The sequence below is a fragment of the Scomber japonicus genome, chromosome 2 (assembly GCF_027409825.1).
Source record: "Scomber japonicus isolate fScoJap1 chromosome 2, fScoJap1.pri, whole genome shotgun sequence".
Taxonomy (NCBI): Eukaryota; Metazoa; Chordata; class Actinopteri; order Scombriformes; family Scombridae; genus Scomber; species Scomber japonicus.
This window is the reverse complement of record NC_070579.1, coordinates 7219249-7240955: the sequence shown is the minus strand read 5'-3', so window position 1 is coordinate 7240955 and position 21707 is coordinate 7219249. Positions and strand designations below refer to the sequence as shown.

The following is a 21707-nucleotide window of genomic DNA, read 5'->3' as shown; positions in this document are numbered from 1 at the left end:
TTGCCCCCCCCCCTTTTTTTTCTTTCACTTCAGTTTGTAATAATAATAAAAAAAAAAGAAATCCTAAATTAACACATTACTGTAATTTGGATAAAAGTCAAATCTGCTCATTAACCCTAACCCTTCCTGTCTTTCCAGTCATTAGTTGATGTGTTTTTTTATGAATCGGATCTAAAAAAAAAAAAAAATAAAAAAATAAATAAAAAAAAAAAGAAAGAAAAAAAAATTGCCTCTTTTTTCTTTCACTTCAGTTTAGAATAAATAAAAAAAAATTCTCGTTCCAAAAACTCTTAAAACCTTTGCTCTATGGAAAAATACCTCTCTGCTTGGAAATATGAACATTTCCAGTTTTTCACCAAACCAAAAGGATGTGGAAGTAAATCTGTGCCATCTGCTTTTCAATTTGAATTTTTAACACTAAATTTTATTTCTCTCATTGAAATCAGACGATTTGATTCAGGGATCGATTGCTTCTGTTGACTTTTGAATTTGAGACACTGAATTTTTTGCAACATTGAATTTTTTTTACACTGAATTTTTTTTTAAACATTAGAAAAAAATTCAGCGTCTGAAATTCGATGCAAAAAAAAAATTCAGTGCTAAAAATTCAAATCCAAAAGCAGATGGCACAGATTTACTTCCATAAAAGGACTCTTGCTTTTTTTAAGAGGCGTCTTCTACTTCTTCCACATATGGTTTTTTTATGAATCGGATCTTTAAAAAAAAAAAAAGTAACGGCGTCATAAATGTGCAAAGCCTACCAGTCATGTGTTCGTGACTCTACCCAGAGACGATCTGCAGCCTTCAGGTGTGAGATTAAAGATTAAAGAGACAACATGAAACTGTTACCTCTTCTTCTTTCTTTTAAGTCCTTCAATGAAATCTTAATAAAAGGGCGTTTATCAAACCTTTGAATCAGTGGATCAGTGGGTTAGGGTTAGAGGGGTTAGGGGGTTTAGGGTTATTAATCTATTGAGGGGTTAAAACATTCACTTGTCATTTGGCAGTTGGGCTCAATAATAAAAGTTAATTATTTTAATGAGCTTCCCCTTTTAGTTTGGTTTCTTTTCACACAGTTAAAATCAAAAGAGAAAAGCAGAAAAATGCTTCTCTTTGCACCGATGTGTGAGAATTTTAAGACAGGTAGAAGATCCTTATCTGCCAAATGCTCTCTCTCTCTCTCCCTCTCTATTTCTCTCTTTTCAACTAAACCAGATTAGACCTCAATTTATTCTCCCAACTTTTGATTTTACTCAATCAAAGCTTCTACTAGTTGGATCAGATGGAGGTTGGATCTCAGTAGGCTAAAGGTTGAGGGTTAGGGTTGTTTTGGGGGGTTTTTTTACCCACAATGCATCACTAAAGCTGCTTTTTGCACTGATATGTGAGAATAAAACCACAAGAAGAAGAAAAAAGATCCTGTCAAATATTAAAATGCAATATTCTTTCTTTTCTTTCTCCTGATCGAACCTCCGTCATCTTCCAACTTCCTGCTAGAAACTTTTAATTTTACTTAAATGCAGCTTCTACTAGTTGGATCAGACGGAGGTTGGATCACTTCCTCAAAAAAGGATCTCAGTAGGTTGTTGTTTTTGTTTTTTTTACCCACAATGCATCACTAAAGCTGCTTTTTGCATTGATATGTGAGATTAACCTGCAGGGGGGCCTCAGGCAAATATGAGCTCCTCCACCTCTCTGTGTAAAATGTACAGTTTCTCCATGTTGGAAATATGCTGGTGGTTTCATTAACCCGTACATACTGTCAAGGGTCAAATTTGACCCATTTTTGACATGTGACAGCTGTAAAAACACCTCGAATAAATGTTCTTTTACTCTGACATGTGATGCACTAAAATGAACACATCTTAAAATGTTATACTTTTGAAAAGGTGCTACACATTTTTATCCATTGAGGTTGTTCTGGGTCAAATTTGAGCCGTATCTATTGACGTGTGTTTTAGTTAAATGAATAGTTAACCCTTTTGGTTTTTTGACCCACAATGCATCACTAAAAGCTGCTTTTTGTGCTGATATGTGAGAATAAAACCACCAGAAGAAGATCCTGTCAAATTAAAAAATTAAAATGCAATATTCTTTCTTTTCTTTCTCCTGATCGAACCTCCATCATCTTCCAACTTCCTGCTAGAAACTCTTAATTTTACTAAAATGCAGTTTCTACTAGTTGGATCAGACGGAGGTTGGATCACTTCCTCCAAAAAAGGAACTCAGTAGGCTTAAAGGTTGTTGGTTTTGGGTTTTTTTTACCCACAATGCATCACTAAAGCTGCTTTTTGCACTAGCAGCTAAACCAGATTGGACCTCAATTTATTCTCCAACTAGCTGCTAGAAATATTTGATTTTACTCAAATGCAGCTTCTAGTAGTTGGATCAGACAGAGGTTGGATCACTTTGGGTTTTTTTACCCACAATGCATCACTAAAGCTGCTTTTATTGCCAATATGTGAGAATAAAACCCCAATAAAAAGATCCAGTCAAATATTAAAATGCTCGGGGGGGTGGGTAGAGCACCCGCCCGCCCCATGTGTTGAGGCTACAGTCCTCACTGCAGGCGACCCCGGTTCGTCGAATCCCACACCGAGCGGTCCCATCCTGCGTGTCATTCCCCTCTCTCTCTGCCTCCAGTTTCCTGTCTCTCTCTACTTGTCTGTCCATTAAAGGCAAAAAGACCCAAAAATATACTTTAAAATGCAATATTCTTTCTTTTTTTTCTGATCGAACCTCCGTCATCCTCCAACTAGCTGCTAGAAACTCTTGATTTGGATGAAGGTTGAACCAGAACCCTGATTCAATTGGTCTGAAAACGCCCCTAAAATTTAATTTCACTGAAGCTTTTGACTGTTGTGTGTGTGTGTGTGGTTTTGTGTTTTAAGGTTTTATTTCTTTTCTTTCTTTCTTTCTTTCCAGGAACGACAGTTAATTGCACAGTGAGGCTTCGTTGTGATCAAATCTGGTCAGAGTCACTGCTGAATGCTATGAAACTCAATCACTTCCATTCACTCCACTATTATATCTCACACACACACACACACACACACACACACACACACACACACACACACACACACACACACACACACACACACACACTCTCTGTCTCACTAAGATGTTCAGTATTTTTGATCCAAAACTAAATTCTGACTTTCTAAAACAATATAGAGGAGATAGCATTGAAGCTGTCTCACATGTCTGATGGATTATGGAGGAATTTCATTTTTCTTGCTTTTATTTAAATCAAAATAACCTTTAAAATAAATGTTTCTTTCTTACCGACCCCCCCCCTACCCCCCTCCCCCCCGAGCGAATTTAAGCATTTAAACTAATCTTAATAATAAACACTCACTCATTCCTCTCCCCTGACGTCATAGTTATTTATCCAACCAGTTTTTTAAAGAAAGACATTTTTTTAAAGGTTGAGTAGTGCGCCCCCCGGTGGTCAGCAGGCAATAATGGTAGTATAATACTTTATCCAGAAGTGCAACAGTGCAGTTTAGGAGTTTAGGAGGGGAGGTTTTACGGGGGCAGTTCTCGAGTATTTGGAAATATTTGAGTCGTTTTTTTTTTGGCTCCGGAGTTGAAATGAAACAGTGACTATGAAGCTTAAGAGTGCCGACTTTAAGCTTTAAGGGTACTTGAGGGTGTTTTCCTCATCCATATTGGGTCAACCGTGGAGGACTCTTTAGCTCCTTTATATCCTCTGGGGGGGTATGTTTAAAAAAAAAAAAAAAAAAACTGCTCCAACATCTACAGTTACAGTTTTCTAACGATGTGGATAAACACTCTTAAAGCTTAAAAGTTTAAAGTCAGCACTTCAAAAAAAAAACTTCACAGTCAAAAGTTTCTTTAGTTCAACGAGCTCGAGTTCAGAGACGAAACAACAACAAAAAAAAAACTGTCCGAACGCTAAAACTGCTCAGTAGGTGGTCAAAAAAGGGACGTGAGAATTTCATGGTTCAAAGGGGCTGAATTCAAACAGACGTTAACAGCAGTGTGTCGTCTTCCATAAATAATTTGCTTTTTGAAAGCAAGTTTGTCAAGTTTTAACACTTAAAAAGAAAAAAAAATGTAGTTAAAGCATCAGAAATCAGCGAGAGAGGGGGGAGGGGGAAGGGAGGGGAACCAGGAGGCGGGACTTCCTGTCTAGCCATTTCAAGGCTTTTTTAAAATTTCTCCTTTACTGATGGCGGTTGTCATTGAACATTTCGTCAACCCCCAACGTCTAGTAACAAAGCATCAGAAATCAGCGAGAGGGGGGGGGGGGGGGGGAAGGGAGGGGTTGAACCAGGAGGCGGGACTTCCTGTCTAGCCATTTCAAGGCTTTTTTTTTTCCCCTCCTTACTGATGGCGGTTGTCATTGAACATTTCGTCAACCCCCGTCAACGTCTAGTAACAAAGCATCAGAAATCAGCGAGAGGGGGAAGGGAGGGGGAAGGGAGGGGTTGAACCAGGAGGCGGGACTTCCTGTCTAGCCATTTCAAGGCTTTTTTTTTTTTTATTTCTCCTTACTGATGGCGGTTGTCATTGAACATTTCGTCAACCCCCGTCAACGTCTAGTAACAAAGTATCCGAGACAAGTTGTAATATCCTACTTAACCGTTACTCGTCTACACCTGCTGTGAACTAGAACCGACCAACGCTGAACTGATCTCAGTAAACGATGAAACGATGACCCTTTTTTTTTTTTTCTCTCTCTCGCTCAACAGAATATAAAAACTCGAGAGCTTCTGAAAAAAAAACAAAAAAAACCCAAAAACCTTCTGATGTCTGGAAATCAATAAACCCCCTCTTTCTCTCTCCGATACCAATATTTCAGCACGGTGCGATAAAAGATAAAACCTTTTCCCCCCATCGTGCTTATTTGTCTCCGTCACGGTCGCCGCGGAGCCGCCTCTCGTGCTGCCGCTTGGTGATGATGTACTTGAAGAACTCGTAGACGGACCAGCTGATGGCCGTGGAGGGCATCTGGTAAATGATTCGGGCTTGGACCCCCTTGAAGAAGGCAGGCACGCCGCCCATTCTGTACACCGTCCGAAAAGCCTCGCCCAGGCCAGAGATGTGGCGGCTGCCGGGCGCCGAGGCGGTGGCCGTCCCCGCCTGGGCTTGGATCAAGTGAATCGCCTGAGCCTCCTGCGTGTTGAGGAGGGTCTTGCAGACGTCGAGGGGAGTGGTGGCGGCGGCGGCGATCGCTCCCGCCAGTGCGCCCGACACCACGTGGGAGGAAGGGTTGTACTGTCTGTGGGGGTTGAGCAGCTCCTGGAGGTATTCGTAGGTCATGAAGTGGAGCGCCTGGAAGGGCACGTTCATGGTCAGCTGGGTGGTGTAGCTGCGGTAGAAAGCGCCCATGCCCTCGCGCCTCATCATGGAGCCCATGCAGTCCAGCATGCCGCGATACGGGGAGTTGAACATTTGCATACGCTGTTTCATAACTACAAGAGGAAGAGAGAAGAGAAGAAAAAAAAAGAGGAAGAAAGAAATTTATTACACATACTTTTAAGGACTCGGATCGGAGACTGAAAAGAGGAACTGAGGGGAAGACAGGAAGCGTAGAGAGGAAGTGGGGAGATCTATGAGAAAGCAAAACCAAAGACACAAAGCCAACATCTACTCTCTTAATGCAGTCTGTGTTTACAGCGGTTAACATACGAGTCATCAGTAACTTTTTAATTAGCAACACAAACACAAGAGACACCGACTTCCTGTTCCTGCATCAATCAGGTTTCTTCACACCAAGAAGTGAATGAATTTATATTTATGACTCCAGCTAGTGTACGGATGTAGGGCCCTATGGATGTATGTGATTGAATGGATCAATGAATGTTTGTGAATGAGTGCTGGGATGTGTGATGAACCTATATTTATTAGGCTTTACATCAGGGGTGTCAAACATGCGGCCCGTGGGCCAGATACGGCCCGCCGAGAGGTGCAGTCCGGCCCACTTGCCATCTAGTGCACCCTTTCATCTGTCCTTCATACCTTCCTTTTTACCCTTCTTCATTCGTTCCTTCCTTTCTTCCTTCTGTCCTTCCTTCCTTTCCTTCCTCCCTCCCTCCTTTCCTTCCTTCTTCCTCCCTTCCTTCCATCTGTCCTTCCTTCCTGCTGTCTGTCTGTCTGTCTGTCTGTCCTTCACTATCTCTCTTTCCTACCTTTCTTCCCTCCTTCCTTTCGCCTGTCTTTCCTTCCTTCCCTTCTTCTTTCCTTCCATCTTTTTATTGATCCGGCCCACATGAGATCAAATTGGTCTGTATGTGGCCCTTGAATAAAAATGAGTTTGACTCCTCTGCTTTACATGATCAGGATTTTTGAGGTCGATCACCAATCAGGGTTAGGGTTAGCCTAACCCTAAACTCAGCTCCTCCTCGTGTTCCCAATCCAGGTACATTAGTGCTGCTGAAACATTTTGCAGATGCTTCCCTACGAGGTTCTTTAGTGTTGCACAGATTGCAAATAGCTTGTGTTTTATCTGTCTGCCCACAACACCCACATGTTTGTTTGAATCCGACAGCTCATTATTCAAGATTTAAAAAAACTTTATTGTCCGTCACATCGTGACAGGGCTCAAAACTAACTGTCGGATTCAAACAAACATGTCGGTGGTGTGGAACTTCTTCGTAGTAAATGAGATAAAACACAAGCCATCTGCAATCTATGCAACGGGAGCATCTGCAAAAAGTTTCAACATGACGACATCGATCAGATCGGCGAATTAACACATTACAGTCGATCTCACAAATTGTATAAAATGCTAAATATCGGCCGATCAGATCAGTGTAAAGCCTAGTATTTATGACAGAATGAATGGTTGTCATGGTGATGTGGTGAGGTGATGTGAATGCTATGATGGAGGGTTGGATGTATATTTATGGCAGTATGTATATATGTGTGTAGGATCGTCCGGTGTCGAGTCTTTTTACCTGATGTACGTTTGTCCTACTGCATGTTTATTTTTATTGTATGTCATTTATTTATTTTCAATGAGACCCATAAAGTAACCGAACCTTTAAAAATCAGCACAGACACATTTAATGAAGACGCTTTAATTCACACTGTGTTTTATAATCCATCAAATGACCTTCATCTACTGTGTTTATCATGTCTACGGTCTTATTAACTAACAAATAAAAACAATAAATATATATATTTAGTGTAATTATGTCATTAATAAACTGGTTTGTTTGGTGAAGCAGCATTTAAACGTTGCAGCTCTTCCAGTTTCATAGCTCAGTCTCTGGCTCCATCTAGTGGCCAAATAATGGAACTGCAGCTCAGAGGGGATTTTTCTATAATAGTCTTAAAAAACAGTCTGTAAATAGGATCCTCCCTTCCTTCCTCCTTTCATTCCTTACATCCTTCCTACCTCCTTTACTTCCTTCCTTCCTTCCCTTTTCCCTTCTTTCTTCCTCCCTTCCATCTTTCCATCCTTCCATCTTTCCTTCCTCCCTCCTTTCCTTCTTTCTTCCTCCCTTCCATCTTTCCTTCCATCCTCCCTCCTTTCCTTCTTTCTCCCTCCTCCTTCCTTCCTTCCTCCCTCCCTCCCTTCTTTCTTCCTTCCTTCCTTCCACCCTCCTTTCCTCCCTTTCTTCCTCCCTCCCTTCCATCATTCCTTCCTCCCTCCTTCCCTTCTCCCTTCCATCATTCCTTCCTCCCTCCCTCCCATCCTTCCTCCCTCCCTCCCTTCTTTCTTCCTTCCTTCCTCCCTCCCTCCCTCCCTCCCTCCCTCCCATCCTTTCTTCCTCCATCCATCCTTCCTTCCTCCCTCCCTCCCTTCCATCATTCCTTCCTTCCTTCCTTCCTTCCTTCCTCCCTCTCTCCCTCCCTCCCATCCTTCCTTCCTTCCTTCTTCCATCCTTCCTTCCTCCTTTCCTCCTCCCTCCCTTGACTCGTTATCGTTCCGGGACTAAGATTGTTCACTGACACTATTTATTAGGGGTAGGGGGTGGTGTGTGTGTGTGTGCGTGTGTGTGTGTGTCTCTAAGGTGATCTGACAGAAGCTCGGAGGTGTTTTTACCTTCAGCTGGGTTCATGATGGCGTCGTGAATCACCGTTGCCATGCAGCCCGCCACTCCTGCAGAACACAGAGAGGAAGTTAAAGCCACAAACTGACATTTATAATTAAAACAACAACAATAATAATAAAAATAATAATTTTCTTTAATATTTAGAAACATAATGTGCCTGTAAATGTTATTCTACCTTCCATTATTATTTTTTAATGCTTTAGTTTACTTCTTTCCATCCATTTATCTCTCTCTTTTCATTCATTTTTTTATTCGATAAGTTAGATTGTGCTATTTTAACCCTCCTGTTGTCCTCAGGTCGAGGAAGGAAGGAAGGAAGGAAGGGAGGGAGGGAGGGAGGAAGGAAGGAAAGGAGGGAGGGAGGAAGTTTGGAAGGAAGTTTGGAAGGAAGGAAAGGAGTAAGGACGAAAAGAGGAAGGAATTTAGGAGAGAAGGAAGGGAGGAAGGAAGGGAGGGAGGGAGGAAGGAAGGAAAGGAGGAAGGAAGGGAGGGAGGGAGGGAGGGAGGGAGTTAGGAAGTTTGGAAGGAAGGAAAGGAGTAAGGATGAAAAGAGGAAGGAATTTAGGAGAGAAGGAAGGGAGGGAGGATAGGAGTAAGGAAGGAAGGAAGAAAGGAAGGAAAGGAGGGAGGAAGGAAGGAAAGGAGTAAGGACGAAAAGAGGAAGAAATTTAGGAGAGAATGAAGGGAGGAAGGAAAAGAGTAAGGAGGGAAGGAGGAAGGAAGGAAGGGAGGGAGGATGAAAGGAGGAGGGAGCAAAGAAAGAGGGGAGGAGGGGAAGAAGGAAGGAAAGAAGGAACAGTCAAAAGAGGAGGACGACAGGAGGGTTAGTAAAAGTAAGTAGTCTAGAGGAAGGGAGGGAGGGAGGAAGGAAGGAAGGAAAGGATGGAAGGGACGAAGAAAGAAGGAAAGAGGGAAGGAAGGAAAGGATGGAAAAGAGGAAGAAAGAAGGAAAGGAGGAAGGAAGGAAGAATGGAAAGAAGGAATGAAAGGAGGAAGGAAGGAAGGAAAGAAAGACGGAAGGAAGGAAGGAAAGAAGGAAGGAAAGATAGAAGGATGGAAGGAATGAAAGGAGGAACGAAGGAAGGGAGGAAAGATGGAAGGAAGGAAAGATGGAAGGAAGGAGGAAGGAAGGAATGATGGAAGGGAGGAAGAAGGAAGGAAAGGAGGGAGGATGGAAGGAAGGAAGGAAAGATGGAAGGAAGGAAGGAATGAAAGGAGGAATGAAAGGAGGAAGGAAGGAAAGATGGAAGGAAGGAATGAAGGAAGGATGGAAGGAAGGAAATATGGAGGGAAGAAGGAATGAAAGGAGGAAGGAAGGAAGAAAGAAGGAAAGGAGGGAGGAAGGAAGGGTGGAAGAAAAAAGGAAAGAAGGATGGAAGGAAGGGAAGATGGAAGAATGGAAGGAATGAAAGGAGGAAGGAAGGGAGGAAGGATGGAAGGAAGGAAGGAATGAAAGGAGGAATGAAAGGAGGAAGGAAGGAAGGAAGGGAGGAAAGATAGATGGAAGGAAGGAAGGAAGGAAGGGAGGAAGGGAGGGAGGAAGAGTTGATCTCACCGTTGGCGAAGTGGCTGTTGGCTCCGGGGTGGATGGCGTCGCTCAGAGAGAACTTGATCTTCTCGTAGCAGGCGAAGTAGAGAGCGTGAGCGGGTCCGGCTCCGACCGCCAGCACGTTGACGCCTCGGATCGGCCGCCACACGCCTTCCGTCCTCACGATCTGCCGCAGCGCGTCCATCACGTTACGGTAGCGAGCGCCCGGCTCGGGGTGAAGGCTCTGCATCCGAGTCTGAACGAGACGAACACACAGAAAGACTTATTAGATTTGATTCAGGCTTCCTTCCTTTCCTTCTTTCTTTTTTCCTCCCTTCCTTCCTTCCCTCCTTCTTTCATTCATTCATTCCTTCCTCTCTCCCTCCTTTCCTTCTTTCTTCCTCCCTCCCTTCCATCCTTCCTCCCTTCTTTCCTTCTTTCTTCCTCCCTCCCTCCCTCCCATCATTCCTTCCTTCCATCCATCTTTCCTTCTTTCTTCCTCCCTTCCATCCTTCCTTCATTCCTTCCTCCTTTCATTCCTTCCTTGCCTCCCTCCCTCCCTCCCTCCTTCCTTTCCTTCTTTCTTCCTCCCTTCCTTCTTTCTTCCTTCCTCCCTTCCATCCTTCCTTCCTTGCCCCCTCCCTCCTTTCCTTCTTCCCTTCCCTCCTTTCATTCCTTCCTTCCATGCTCCCATCCTTCCTTCCTCCCTTCCATTCTTCCTTCCTTCCTCCTTTCATTCCTTCCTTGCCTGCCTCCCTCCCTCCCTCCTACCTTTCCTTCTTTCTTCCTCCCTTCCACCCTTCCTTCTTTCTTTCCTACCTTCCATCATTCCTTTCTTCCTTCCTTCATCTCTCCTTTCCTTCTTCCTTCCTTCCTCCCTCCCTCCCTCCCATCATTCCTTCCCTCCTTCTTTCATTCCTTCCTTCCTCCCTCCTTTCCTTCTTTCTTTCTTCCTCCCTTCCATCCTCCTTCCTCCCTCCCATCATTCTTTCCTTCTTCCTTCCTTCCTCCCTCCCTCCCTCCCATCATTCCTTCCCTCCTTCTTTCATTCCTTCCTTCCTCCCTCCTTTCCTTCTTTCTTTCTTCCTCCCTTCCATCCTCCTTCCTCCCTCCCATCATTCTTTCCTTCTTTCTTCCTCCCTTCCATCCCTCCTTCCTCCCTCATTTCCTTCTTTCTTTCCTCTCTCCCTCCTTTCCTCCATCCATCCTTTCCTCCTCCCTTCCATCCTTCCCCCCTCCTTTCCTTCCTTCCTCCCTTCATCTCTCCTTTCCTTCTTCCTTCCTTCCATTCCCTAGAATGTGTGACACCAAATATGTTTTATCATCAAGTCCTTTTTAATTTCATTCTTTAAGCACGGCTGCTTCAGGACAGGAAGTAACCGAGGGGAGAAAAGCTGAATTTATCTGCAGTTCAGTTTAGTTTTAGTTAACTATAATAACCCCGACTCCGACGTCACGCAGAGACGAATATATAACTCCTATAGAGAGTAAAACACTTCGAGGCTTTGCTGCAGCAGCCTGTCAGATATAAATCAAATCAAACCTCAATAGTTCATATCAGAGTCTGTAACGACCGCCGAGCCCGAGCAGCCGACCGCAAACCGCTAAATAAGATTGAGTGCTGCCTTCAGCGAGGAAGTGGTGCGGATCAGAAACACTCAGATCCGTCACTCACACATCAGAAGACGCTCGCTGTGTGTGAATTTTTTTTTTTCATAATGCAAAAAACTCAAAGATGATGCAATCCTCAAACTTTCCTCTTCATGCAATAGAAAGGGAACAGTCACAGCCTTCACACACCCCCCCCCCCACGCCGCCCCCCCCCTCCCCTCCCCCCCCGCCCCCCCCCCCCCTCCTGTTTCCCTTCAGGGGTAAATATTTGGGGAGCGAGCGTCTGCCTCCTGGAGGCGTCCGTGGAAATTCCCGCTCCGACCTTCTGGGAAATGATAAGTCTAAAAAGGAATGTGCTCAGTCATCTACTATTATACAAGGAGCATTCATGGGGGGGGGGGGGGGGGCAACTACTGGTAAGATTATTAAACACATACATAGACACACACACACACACACATACAGATACACACACATACATACACACACACACACAGATACAGATACACACACATACATACACACACACACACAGACACACACACACAGATACAGATACACACACACACACAGATACAGACACACACACAGATACAGACACACACACACACACACACACACACACACACACACAAATACACACACAAACAAATACAGACACACACACACACACACAGATACAGACACACACACACATACAGTCACACACACACACACAAAGTCACACACACACACACACAAACGCACATACAGTCACACACACACATACAGTCACACACACAGTCACACACACACACACAGATACAGACACACACACACACACACAGATACAGACACACACAGTCACACACACACACAGATACAGACACACACAGTCACACACACACACACACACACACAAACGCACATACAGTCACACACACACATACAGTCACACACACAGTCACACACACACACACGCAGAGACACACACACACACACACACACAGATACAGACACACACACATGCAGAGACACACACACACACACATGCAGAGACACACACACACACACACACAGCAATAACACAATAATCAATATATTTTAATATAATTATTATTTGAGCTCCAAACATCGACTACTCTGAAAGCTGTGACTCTGAATGACGAGCTGTGACTCCTCGGGGGGGCGAGCGCCAGGCTGGAAGAACCCGTATCAGCGTCACCGTCTGTTGACTCTGACTCAAACGAGGCCGAGAGACATTTTGAGAAAGAGTCTCGTGACGTAGACGTGGACTTTATTTAGATAGGGAGGAAGTTCACTAAGCAAAGCTCCGAGCGGTAATCCTATTTTAAAAGCTGAATTTGTCAAAGAAATCACGAGTAGAGACGAGACGGCAGCTGGAAAGGTGATCATGATAAAGTTACTCATGTGACGCTCAACGTTACGTAACAGAGTCCGAACAGAAATATAAATATCTTGGTTGTCTTGGTTTCAGCTTCTATGTTACGCAACACATAAACAACAATAAACAATAAACATGTATATATAGTGCTGGGCGGTATGACCAAACATGTATAGCACGGTATTTTTCAAAATAAAAGCGGTTTCACGGTATATGACAGTATTTTTCTAAATAAAAGCGGTTTCACTGTATATGGCGGTATTTTTCAAAATAAAAGCAGTTTCACGGTATATCACTGTATTTTTCAAAATAAAAGCAGTTTCACGGTATATCACTGTATTTTTCAAAATAAAAACGGTTTCACGGTATAGCACGGTATTTTTCAAAATAAAAGCTCTCCTGTTTTGTCTTTTCTCCCGGGAATCTCCTGTAATTTACAGCCCCAACTTTGCTTGTTAATAATAATAATAAATAATGATAATAATAAGAGCACAATAACAAAGTTTTTATTTTGAAAAGCTTAGACCGGAAGTCGCCACGCAAAATATTTTAACTGTAAATAAAAGTGCAGAGTTTCCAGCCTGCGTCAGACGATGCTGAGTTTACTGACTAATTATTAAAAACCAGGAAGTGATGTGTGAACTATCGTCATGGTAACTCGCTCAGCAGGAGGTGCAACACTGAAAAGGTTATATGTGTATTTGTTATATTGGCAGCATTTTATGTATAACTGATCCTTTAATTTTCTTCCTTTTGGTCACAAATTTGAGGGATGATGCATCATTTATTTCTCTCATTCCTAGATAGATTTATTTTATTTATATTAACCGATATATTAATATTAAAATTTGTTTTGTCACTTCTTAATATCAGCATCAGCCCCAAACATCCAGTATAGGTTGATTAAAAGGTATTAAAGTTAAAGTTGAATTGCTTTAATGCCATTATCTAATGTTATTCAAGTATATATATATATATATATAATATCTATTTATTCAGTTATTTATTTATTTAATGTCTTTATGTTGTTCTCTCTGTTTAAACTCAATAAAAAGTGTCTTAAATTTTAAAATAAGTATTATATTGCAGAAAGTGTGTGTTGGTTTATTCTGTGGAGCTTCTGCTTTTCTATTTCTTTGAGATTTTTAAAGGTTTTTTTTTGCCAAATTCGACTAAATGCAAACTAAACATCAAATTCTGCATCTGTAAATTATATTAATAGTCAATCTGGCAGCTGAATAAGTCAAATTAAAACTGCTGCATGATGAAAATAAACAATCTGAACCCTGAGCTCCTCCTGCAGCTTAAAACCAGCCGGAAGTCTTTTTAATAACATCATAAAAAAAAAAGAAAAGGTGTTAAAAGAGTTTTAACAGCTTTGTATGATCGTCCGTCTGCAATAAGGAAGCTGGGCTCGTCTCAAATGAAAAACATCAACCAGCCATGAAGCATCGTTCACACCACTAAAAAGATAAAGACGTCGTGCGGCGGAAACAGGAAACTACTGCTAAACCTCAACGATAGAGGAAGCTGTCCGCCGAGCATTACTGTAAAAAAAAAAAAAATGACTTCCTTGAGCTGAAATATTTTTTTTTTCTGGGTCAAGAAGAGGAAGTAGAAAAAAAAAAAAAACCCTTGAGCTTCTTCTGCAGCTTTAGTTTCTTTATATTTCTTCCTTTTCTTCATTCCTACTGAACTAAAAAGCTGTTTCACTGTACATCACAGTATTTTTCAAAATAAAAGCGGTTTCATGGTATATCAGTATTTTTCAAAATAAAAGCGGTTTCATGGTATATCAGTATTTTTCAAAATAAAAGCGGTTTCATGGTATATCACAGTAATTTTCAAAATAAAAGCGGTTTCACTGTATATCACAGTAATTTTCAAAATAAAAGCGGTTTCACTGTATATCAGTATTTTTCAAAATAAAAGCGGTTTCATGGTATATCACAGTATTTTTCAAAATAAAAGCGGTTTCACGGTATATCACAGTATTTTTCAAAATAAAAGCAGTTTCACGGTATATCACAGTATTTTTCAAAATAAAAGCGGTTTCATGGTATATCACAGTATTTTTCAAAATAAAAGCGGTTTCACGGTATATCAGTATTTTTCAAAATAACTACTGCTAAACCTCAACGATAGAGGAAGCTGTCCGCCGAGCATTACTGTAAAAAAAAAAAAAATGACTTCCTTGAGCTGAAATATTTTTTTTTTCTGGGTCAAGAAGAGGAAGTAGAAAAAAAAAAAAAACCCTTGAGCTTCTTCTGCAGCTTTAGTTTCTTTATATTTCTTCCTTTTCTTCATTCCTACTGAACTAAACTCGTTCTTCTTCTTCTCTCTTGGTTTTTGGTCGCTATGGAGATTTTATAACCAGAAGGAACTCGACCGACCTCGGGGCAGATTGTCGGGTGGTGGCCTCAAATTTAGCTCAAAGCTTTCTAAGAATGAGGAACTAGAGTTTAAGATTAGTGTCTGCAAAGCTTCATATAACAAATATATAACATGAAAAGTAAGAAAAGTAAGAATAACCTGTTGTTTAACCCTTTATAGGACACTCATTGAAAGGAAGGGAGGAAGGAAGGAAGGAAGGAAGGAAGGAAGGATGGAAGGAAGAACGGAGGGAGGAAGGAAAGGAAAGATGGATGGAGGAAAGAAGGAAGGAAGGAAGGTAGGGTTGAGGAAAGAAAGAGAGAAGGAAGGAGGGGGGAAGGGAAGAAAGAAGGAAGGAAGGAAGAAGAAAGGGGAATGGAGGAAGGAAAGAAGGATGGGAGGAGAGAAGGAGGGAGGGAGGAAGGATAGATTGAAGGAAGGAAAGGAAGGAAGGAAGGACGAAGGAAATAAGGAACGAGGGAGGGAGAAAGGAAAAGAGGAAGGGAAGAAAGAAGGCAGGGAGGAAGGAAAGGAAGGAAGGAAGGAAGGAAAGAAGGAAGGAAGGATATTTTGGGATATTTACAGAAGTTACCAAATATAATTATTTGCCCAATAAAGGGTTAACTCTCATTTCCTTCTAAGTGAGTCAAAACTTTTATTTTGTAGGAGCCTGATGTGAAACCTTGATGTGAAACTGATGCAACTCATTGCAACTGAAACGGCCTCTTATATAAAACCTGGTGACCAACGCTGATCAGCTGATGTGCAAACAAAAGAAAAAAAAAGAAAAGAAAAGAAAAAGAAAACTCACCATGAGTCGGAAAAAAAAACCTCATTAAATAAAAAAAATAAAAAAATGGAGGAATTTGTTGTAAACAGGAAACTCACTGATAATGACTCACAATTTAGAGCTCCACCTTCTTTATAAAAGATTAAAAAAATACAATAGGAGGAAGTTAAGAGTGTGGATAAATGATAAAAGACTCTTATTTTGAAATATTTATGTTTTAAAAAGGAGATTTTAGTATCATGCTAATAGGTTTCTATCATACTCTAGTGTTAAGGTATCATCATATTTAATTAATCTTCTCATTTGAGTCAAATCATCAGCAGAATAAGTTAAAAACTGATGCAACTCATTGTAATTGAAACGGCCTCTTATATATAACCTGGTGACCAACGCTGATCAGCTGATGTGCAAACAAAAAAAGAAAAGAAAAAAAAAAAATCACCATGAATCGGAAAAAAAACCTCATTAAATAAATAAATGGAGGAATTTGATGTAAACAGGAGACTCACAAGTAAGAGCTCCACCTTAAAAATACAATAGGAGGAAGTTAAGAGTCTGGATAAATGATAAAAGACTCTTATTTTGAAATATTTTTGTTTTAAAAAGGACGTTTTAGTATCACTCTAATAGCTTTCTGATTCACCATTTAGAGCTCCACCTTCTTTATCTTCTTTAAAAAAATAAAAAATAAAAACCAATAGGAGGAAGTTAAGAGTCTGGATAAATGATAAAAGACTCTTATTTTGATTTTTTTTTTTTTTTTTTTTAAAAAGGACGTTTTAGTATCACTCTAATAGCTTTTTAGAGCTCCACCTTCTTTATCTTCTTTAAAAAATGTTAAAAAAAAACAATAGGAGGAAGTTAAGAGTCTGGATAAATGATAAAAGACTCTTATTTTGAAATATTTATATTTTAGTATCACTCTAATAGCTTTCTATCATACTCTAGTGTTAAGGTATCATCTGAGGTTTGTTTCTATTTAATTAATCTTCTCATTTGAGTCAAAATCATCAGCAGAATAAGTTAGAAACAGGAGCTTTGTAAGGTTTAATAAATGAGAACTGCACTTTTATTAATCTTCTGATTCAATATGAGGAAGTTAAGAGTCTGGATAAATGATAAAAGACTCTTATTTTGAAATATTTATGTTTAAAAAAGGAGGTTTTAGCATCACTCTAATAGCTTTCTATCATACTCTGGTGTTCAGGTATCATCATATTTAATTAAAATTCTCATTTGAGTAAAATCATCAGCAGAATAAGTTAGAAACAGGAGCTTTGTAAGGTTTAATAAATGAGAACTGCACTTTTATTAATCTTCTGATTCAATATGAGGAAGTTAAGAGTCTGGATAAAAGCTGAAATGTGACTTTTTATTCTATCATTGGTGTTTAAAAGGAGTTACAGCCTCACTACCAGCAGCTTCCTGTCCTACTCTGGTGTTTGGTGTTGAGGTACAGTTTGGGATCGTGGAGCTGACTCAGCGTTATTCTCCTCTACGGCAGCGGCGGCGGGCGGTGGGGGGGGCAAACAGCGGCCCGCGGGTCGAAATTCGGCCGTGCAAAGCAAAAATAATTGTCCCCCATCTCTCTTTTCTGATTTTCATTGTTTAGAATACTTGAAATTCAACAACTTTTAGAAGTGGAAGAGAAAAGCTGCAGTGAGTTTTATTCTTATATTTTAAATTAGAGCAGGGGTGTCAAACATGAGGCCCGTGGGCCAAAAACCGGCCCGCCAAGGCATCCAATCCGGACCACTTTCCTTCTTGTCTTCTTTTCCTTCCTATACTCTCCTATCATCTGTCCTTCTTTCCTTCCTTCCTTCCTTCCTTCCTCCCTTTCTTACTTCTTTCCTTCTTTGTTTACTTCCCTCTGTCCTTCCTTCCTTCCATCTTTCCTTCATCTTCTTTTCCTTTCATCCTTTCCCCTTTCCTTCCTTCCTTCCGTTTTTTCCATCTTTCCATCCCTCTTTATTTCCTTCCGTCATTCCTTCCCTTCCCTTCCCTTCCCTTCCCTCCTTCCATCTTTCCTTCCTATCTTGTTTTCCTTTCTTCCCTTGCCCTTCCTTCCTTCTTTCCTTCCGTCATTCCTTCCCTTCCCTCCTTATTTCCTTCCCTTCCCTCCTTCCATCTTTCCTTCCTGTCTTTTCCTTTCTTCCCTTCCTACCTTCCTTCCTTCTTTTCATCTTTCCCTCCCTTCTTTCCTTCGGTCCTTCCTTCCTTCCATCTTTCCTTCATCTTCTTTTCCTTTCATCCTTTCCCCTTTCCTTCCTTCCTTCCTTTCTTATTTTCCATCTTTCCATCCCTCCTTCTTTCCCTTCCTTCCCTCCTTCCATCTTTCCTTCCTTCCCTTGCCCTCCCTTCCTTCCTTTCTTCTTTTCATCTTTCCATCCCTCCTTATTTCCTTCCCTTCCCTCCTTCCATCTTTCCTTCCTTCCCTTGCCCTCCCTTCCTTCCTTTCTTCTTTTCATCTTTCCATCCCTCCTTATTTCCTTCCCTTCCCTCCTTCCATCTTTCCTTCCTGTCTTCTTTTCCTTTCTTCCCTTGCCCTTCCTTCCTTCTTTCCTTACGTCATTCCTTCCCTTCCTATCACTTTTCCCTTCTTTCCATTCTTGTTTCCTTCCGTCCGTCCTTGCTTCCTTCCTCCCTTCCATCTTTTTATTGGTCCGGCTCACATGAAATCAAATTTGGCCCTTGAACTAAAATGAGTTTGACTCCCCTGAATTAGAAGAAATAAATATATATTTCAAAAAATTAGAGAAGTTGTGTCACAATCCCAAAAACTTAACTTAAGACTTCCCTCCTGTCTGCAAAGAGGAAGCTCCTTTTTTAAATTTCTTCTTCTCTTCTTCTTTTGTTTGTGCATTATTGCGCAATAACGGCGACCATCAAACACCACTGTCTAAATGAAGCGTGTCTTATATGCATACTGACATTTTGCATGTGTAACTGTAACTGCTGAGTGGGAGTCATGTGGGGAAGGAGTGAGGAGGGGGAGGTGGTGGGGTTAAGTGAGGGGTGGGTGGGGGGGTGGGGTGGTTAAGGTCAGATTACACACACACACACACACACACACACACACACACACACACACACACAGCTGTTATGTAATGAAGAAGCACGTTTAAGACACTCTGCAGCAGGTAAATCAGCAGTTAAGAGGTTAATAATGAGTCTGCTGCTTTTACCTTGACATGGATTTACGTGGTTGAGTAAGACGAGTAAAGACTACGTTGCGTCATCACAGGTTTTACTATTAACTTACGCCTAATTGTTCAAACATCTGTAAAGAGTACCACACCTCTTCTCGGCCCTGAGCGTGTCTTTTTTTTTTTTTTTTTACCTTACAGTAATTCATCCTCAACGGTTTCCTGGTGATCTGGAGTTAATAATCACCCACTTTTATCTCTTGACATTGAACTTTTTTCCCTTATCTCCACTATAAAATCCTCAATGTCTTCCCTGCAAATCATAAACTGACCTGCAGACATTATTATTATTATTATGAAGCCTTTCCTTATTTATTTGGTCTACTAGAAACATTGCTTCACTATTGCCACACAACTATAAAGCTATAAACTCTTGATTTGCTTGTTATGGTTTATTGTGCTAATATCTCCTCCCTACATGTAAATGATTATAAGAGCAACAATCAAAGGTTTAAGGCTTTGAATAGCACAATGTTAGCAGTAATATCTCTATTAATTATGAGTGATGCATGTTTATATGGTATTACAGGGTTACCACACATTATTACCAATGAATTTTCAAAACTTTTCCATCATATTTTACCACATTTCCATGATTTAATTTAAGTAGTTTAACAAAAGGTTCCTCCCCCAGATCATTTTTAACAGAGTAGATGTTATTTCTTGTATTTTTGGTGCCTTTTAAAAGCTGTTTTGAAGCTTTGATCTCAACTAAATGATGGGTTAGAGGAGGGTAGAGGAAGTGATTGGCCCCAGATCACAAAATAGAAGACATTAAAAAGCTAAAAGTATAGAGATTGATGATTAGTATAGTCATATTAACTGAATCTATTGATGTCTGTCTACCTGTCTTATATCTGTTATCTTTGATATCAGAGCGGGTCATCCTTAATTCAAAATTTTTCCAAGCCATTTCCAGACCTGGACATTTTTTTCCCCTCATTTCATAACTTTTCCAGGGACTCTGCTATTAGGTTACAAAATGTGGTACATGTGTGGTCCCACTGACTATTTAAAAAGCAACACTGTGATAATATGTAAAGATTTATGATTAAAAAAGGAGAAAAAAATGTGTTGTCCGATAATGGAAGCACTGTGTTATGTCGAAATCTGCTCCCCAGCCTTATCTTTAACCCAAATTTACTTTAATCCTCCAATCAGCTCTAACCTGTAACCATAACCTAAACTCTCAAAGCCGATGCTGTGCTATGAACCCCCCTCCCTCCTACATGTATTTGTTTATAAGAGTGCAATGGTCAAAGGTTTGGGGCTCAGTATAACACAATGTTAGCAGTAATGTCTCTAGCTGTTGTGAGTGATATATGTGTCTATATCCAATTGAATTAAAGCAACAAAATAAAACTATTAGGTTACAAAATGTGGACCCATTGGCTATTTAAAAGACAACACTGTGATTATATGTAAAGTTTATGATTGAAAAAAGAGAAAAAATGCGTAGTTAAGTAATTGTCCGATAATGGAAGCAGGGTACGTTGTTATGTCGACATCAGTTCCCCTCTCTTTCTTCTCCAAAATATAACCCTTAACCATCTTCTGAGGTGCTTAACTTTCACCCAAACTTACCTTAACCCTTCAACCATAACCTCAACTCTAAAAAGCAGATGTTGTAGCTATGAGAAACATAATTTTAACAGGAGAGGAAGGAGGAGAAGAGAAGGGACGTTATTTGAAAGGGGTGACCAACTTCACCATAACACCAGTTTAGCTAATCAGGCTAGTTTATGTAAGTTGATAAGAGGAGGACACAAACATAACACACGCACGATAACACTAATATATTACAAACTTAACCTAAACTACAGTATTAAACCCATCGCATGTTTATAGATTAAGCTTTAAAATCATATGTTTTAATTGATTTATCTTTCTGACCTCTGTTTGCAAGGTTACTCCTGTTAGCATGTAGCTCAGGCTTGTTTTGAGGCCTAACCTGAAGTTTACATAATATATGCATGTGTTTATATGTTTGTTCAGTTGTTGTTTTTTAAGCTTTAGATACCTTGACACAATCGATGGGATACATAAGGCAATGCTCCATGATTCCAGCCACGGATCCTGCAAGCATGTGTGTGCTGGTGGCGACTCCCTGAGGAAGCCCTTCATAGTCTATGTCTGGCTCGGCAGCAGAGGTCGAGAGCTCCGGAGTGGGGGTCGCTGCTCGGTGCAACACCACCGCCGGGGTAAAGTCCTGCTCCCCGGTCATCCTTTTCGTTGGGGGAGAAAGAGCACCAGCGACTAATCCTCCCGTGGCGCTCATGAGACGGCCACCCAGCCATCGGATGTCTGAAGCGCCCTCGACGCCCGGTGTGTCCACGGAGGATCGCCGGGATACGAATCCGTCCGCTTCCATGCAAAATGTAGTCCCGGTGAAAGCTTGTTCAAATCGATGACTCCACTTGTCCCCGGTACTTTTTCCCCCCGTTGGTTTAATGAATTAGGAGTCCACCGGCCGGGTTGAGCCTGTGGTGGGTGGCCGCTACTGCGTGGCGGGTAAAGCAGGCTGCGGCGGGGACATCGGTGGGCTTGTCCGGTGAGTCACGGTAAAAGTCAGCAGGTGATTCGATACCACGGCTGTCAATCATTCAGAAGGCGCTGCTATTGGTCAATTCGGTCGGTTAAAAAATAAAAGAGGCGGGCTAAAATCGAGTGTGACGGATCTAACTGTCAGTGATGCAATTGTAATGCAGGGGCGTCACGTGGTATAAAAATCAGCAGGTGATTCGATACCGCAGCTGTCAATCATTCAGAACGCGCTGCTATT

General features: G+C 41.2%; 1 protein-coding gene across 1 annotated transcript; it reads right to left on the bottom strand.

Annotated features, from left to right (window-relative positions):
• Positions 1-4872: 4872 nt before the first annotated feature.
• On the bottom strand, positions 4873-21399 carry LOC128378801 (mitoferrin-2-like). Its single transcript, XM_053338410.1, has 4 exons — positions 20946-21399; positions 9589-9817; positions 8024-8080; positions 4873-5444 (listed from the first exon to the last, which is right to left on the bottom strand). Exons 1-4 carry the CDS (start codon positions 21294-21296, stop codon positions 4873-4875), a joined length of 1209 nt encoding a protein of 402 aa, XP_053194385.1. The 5' UTR covers positions 21297-21399.
• Positions 21400-21707: the final 308 nt, after the last annotated feature.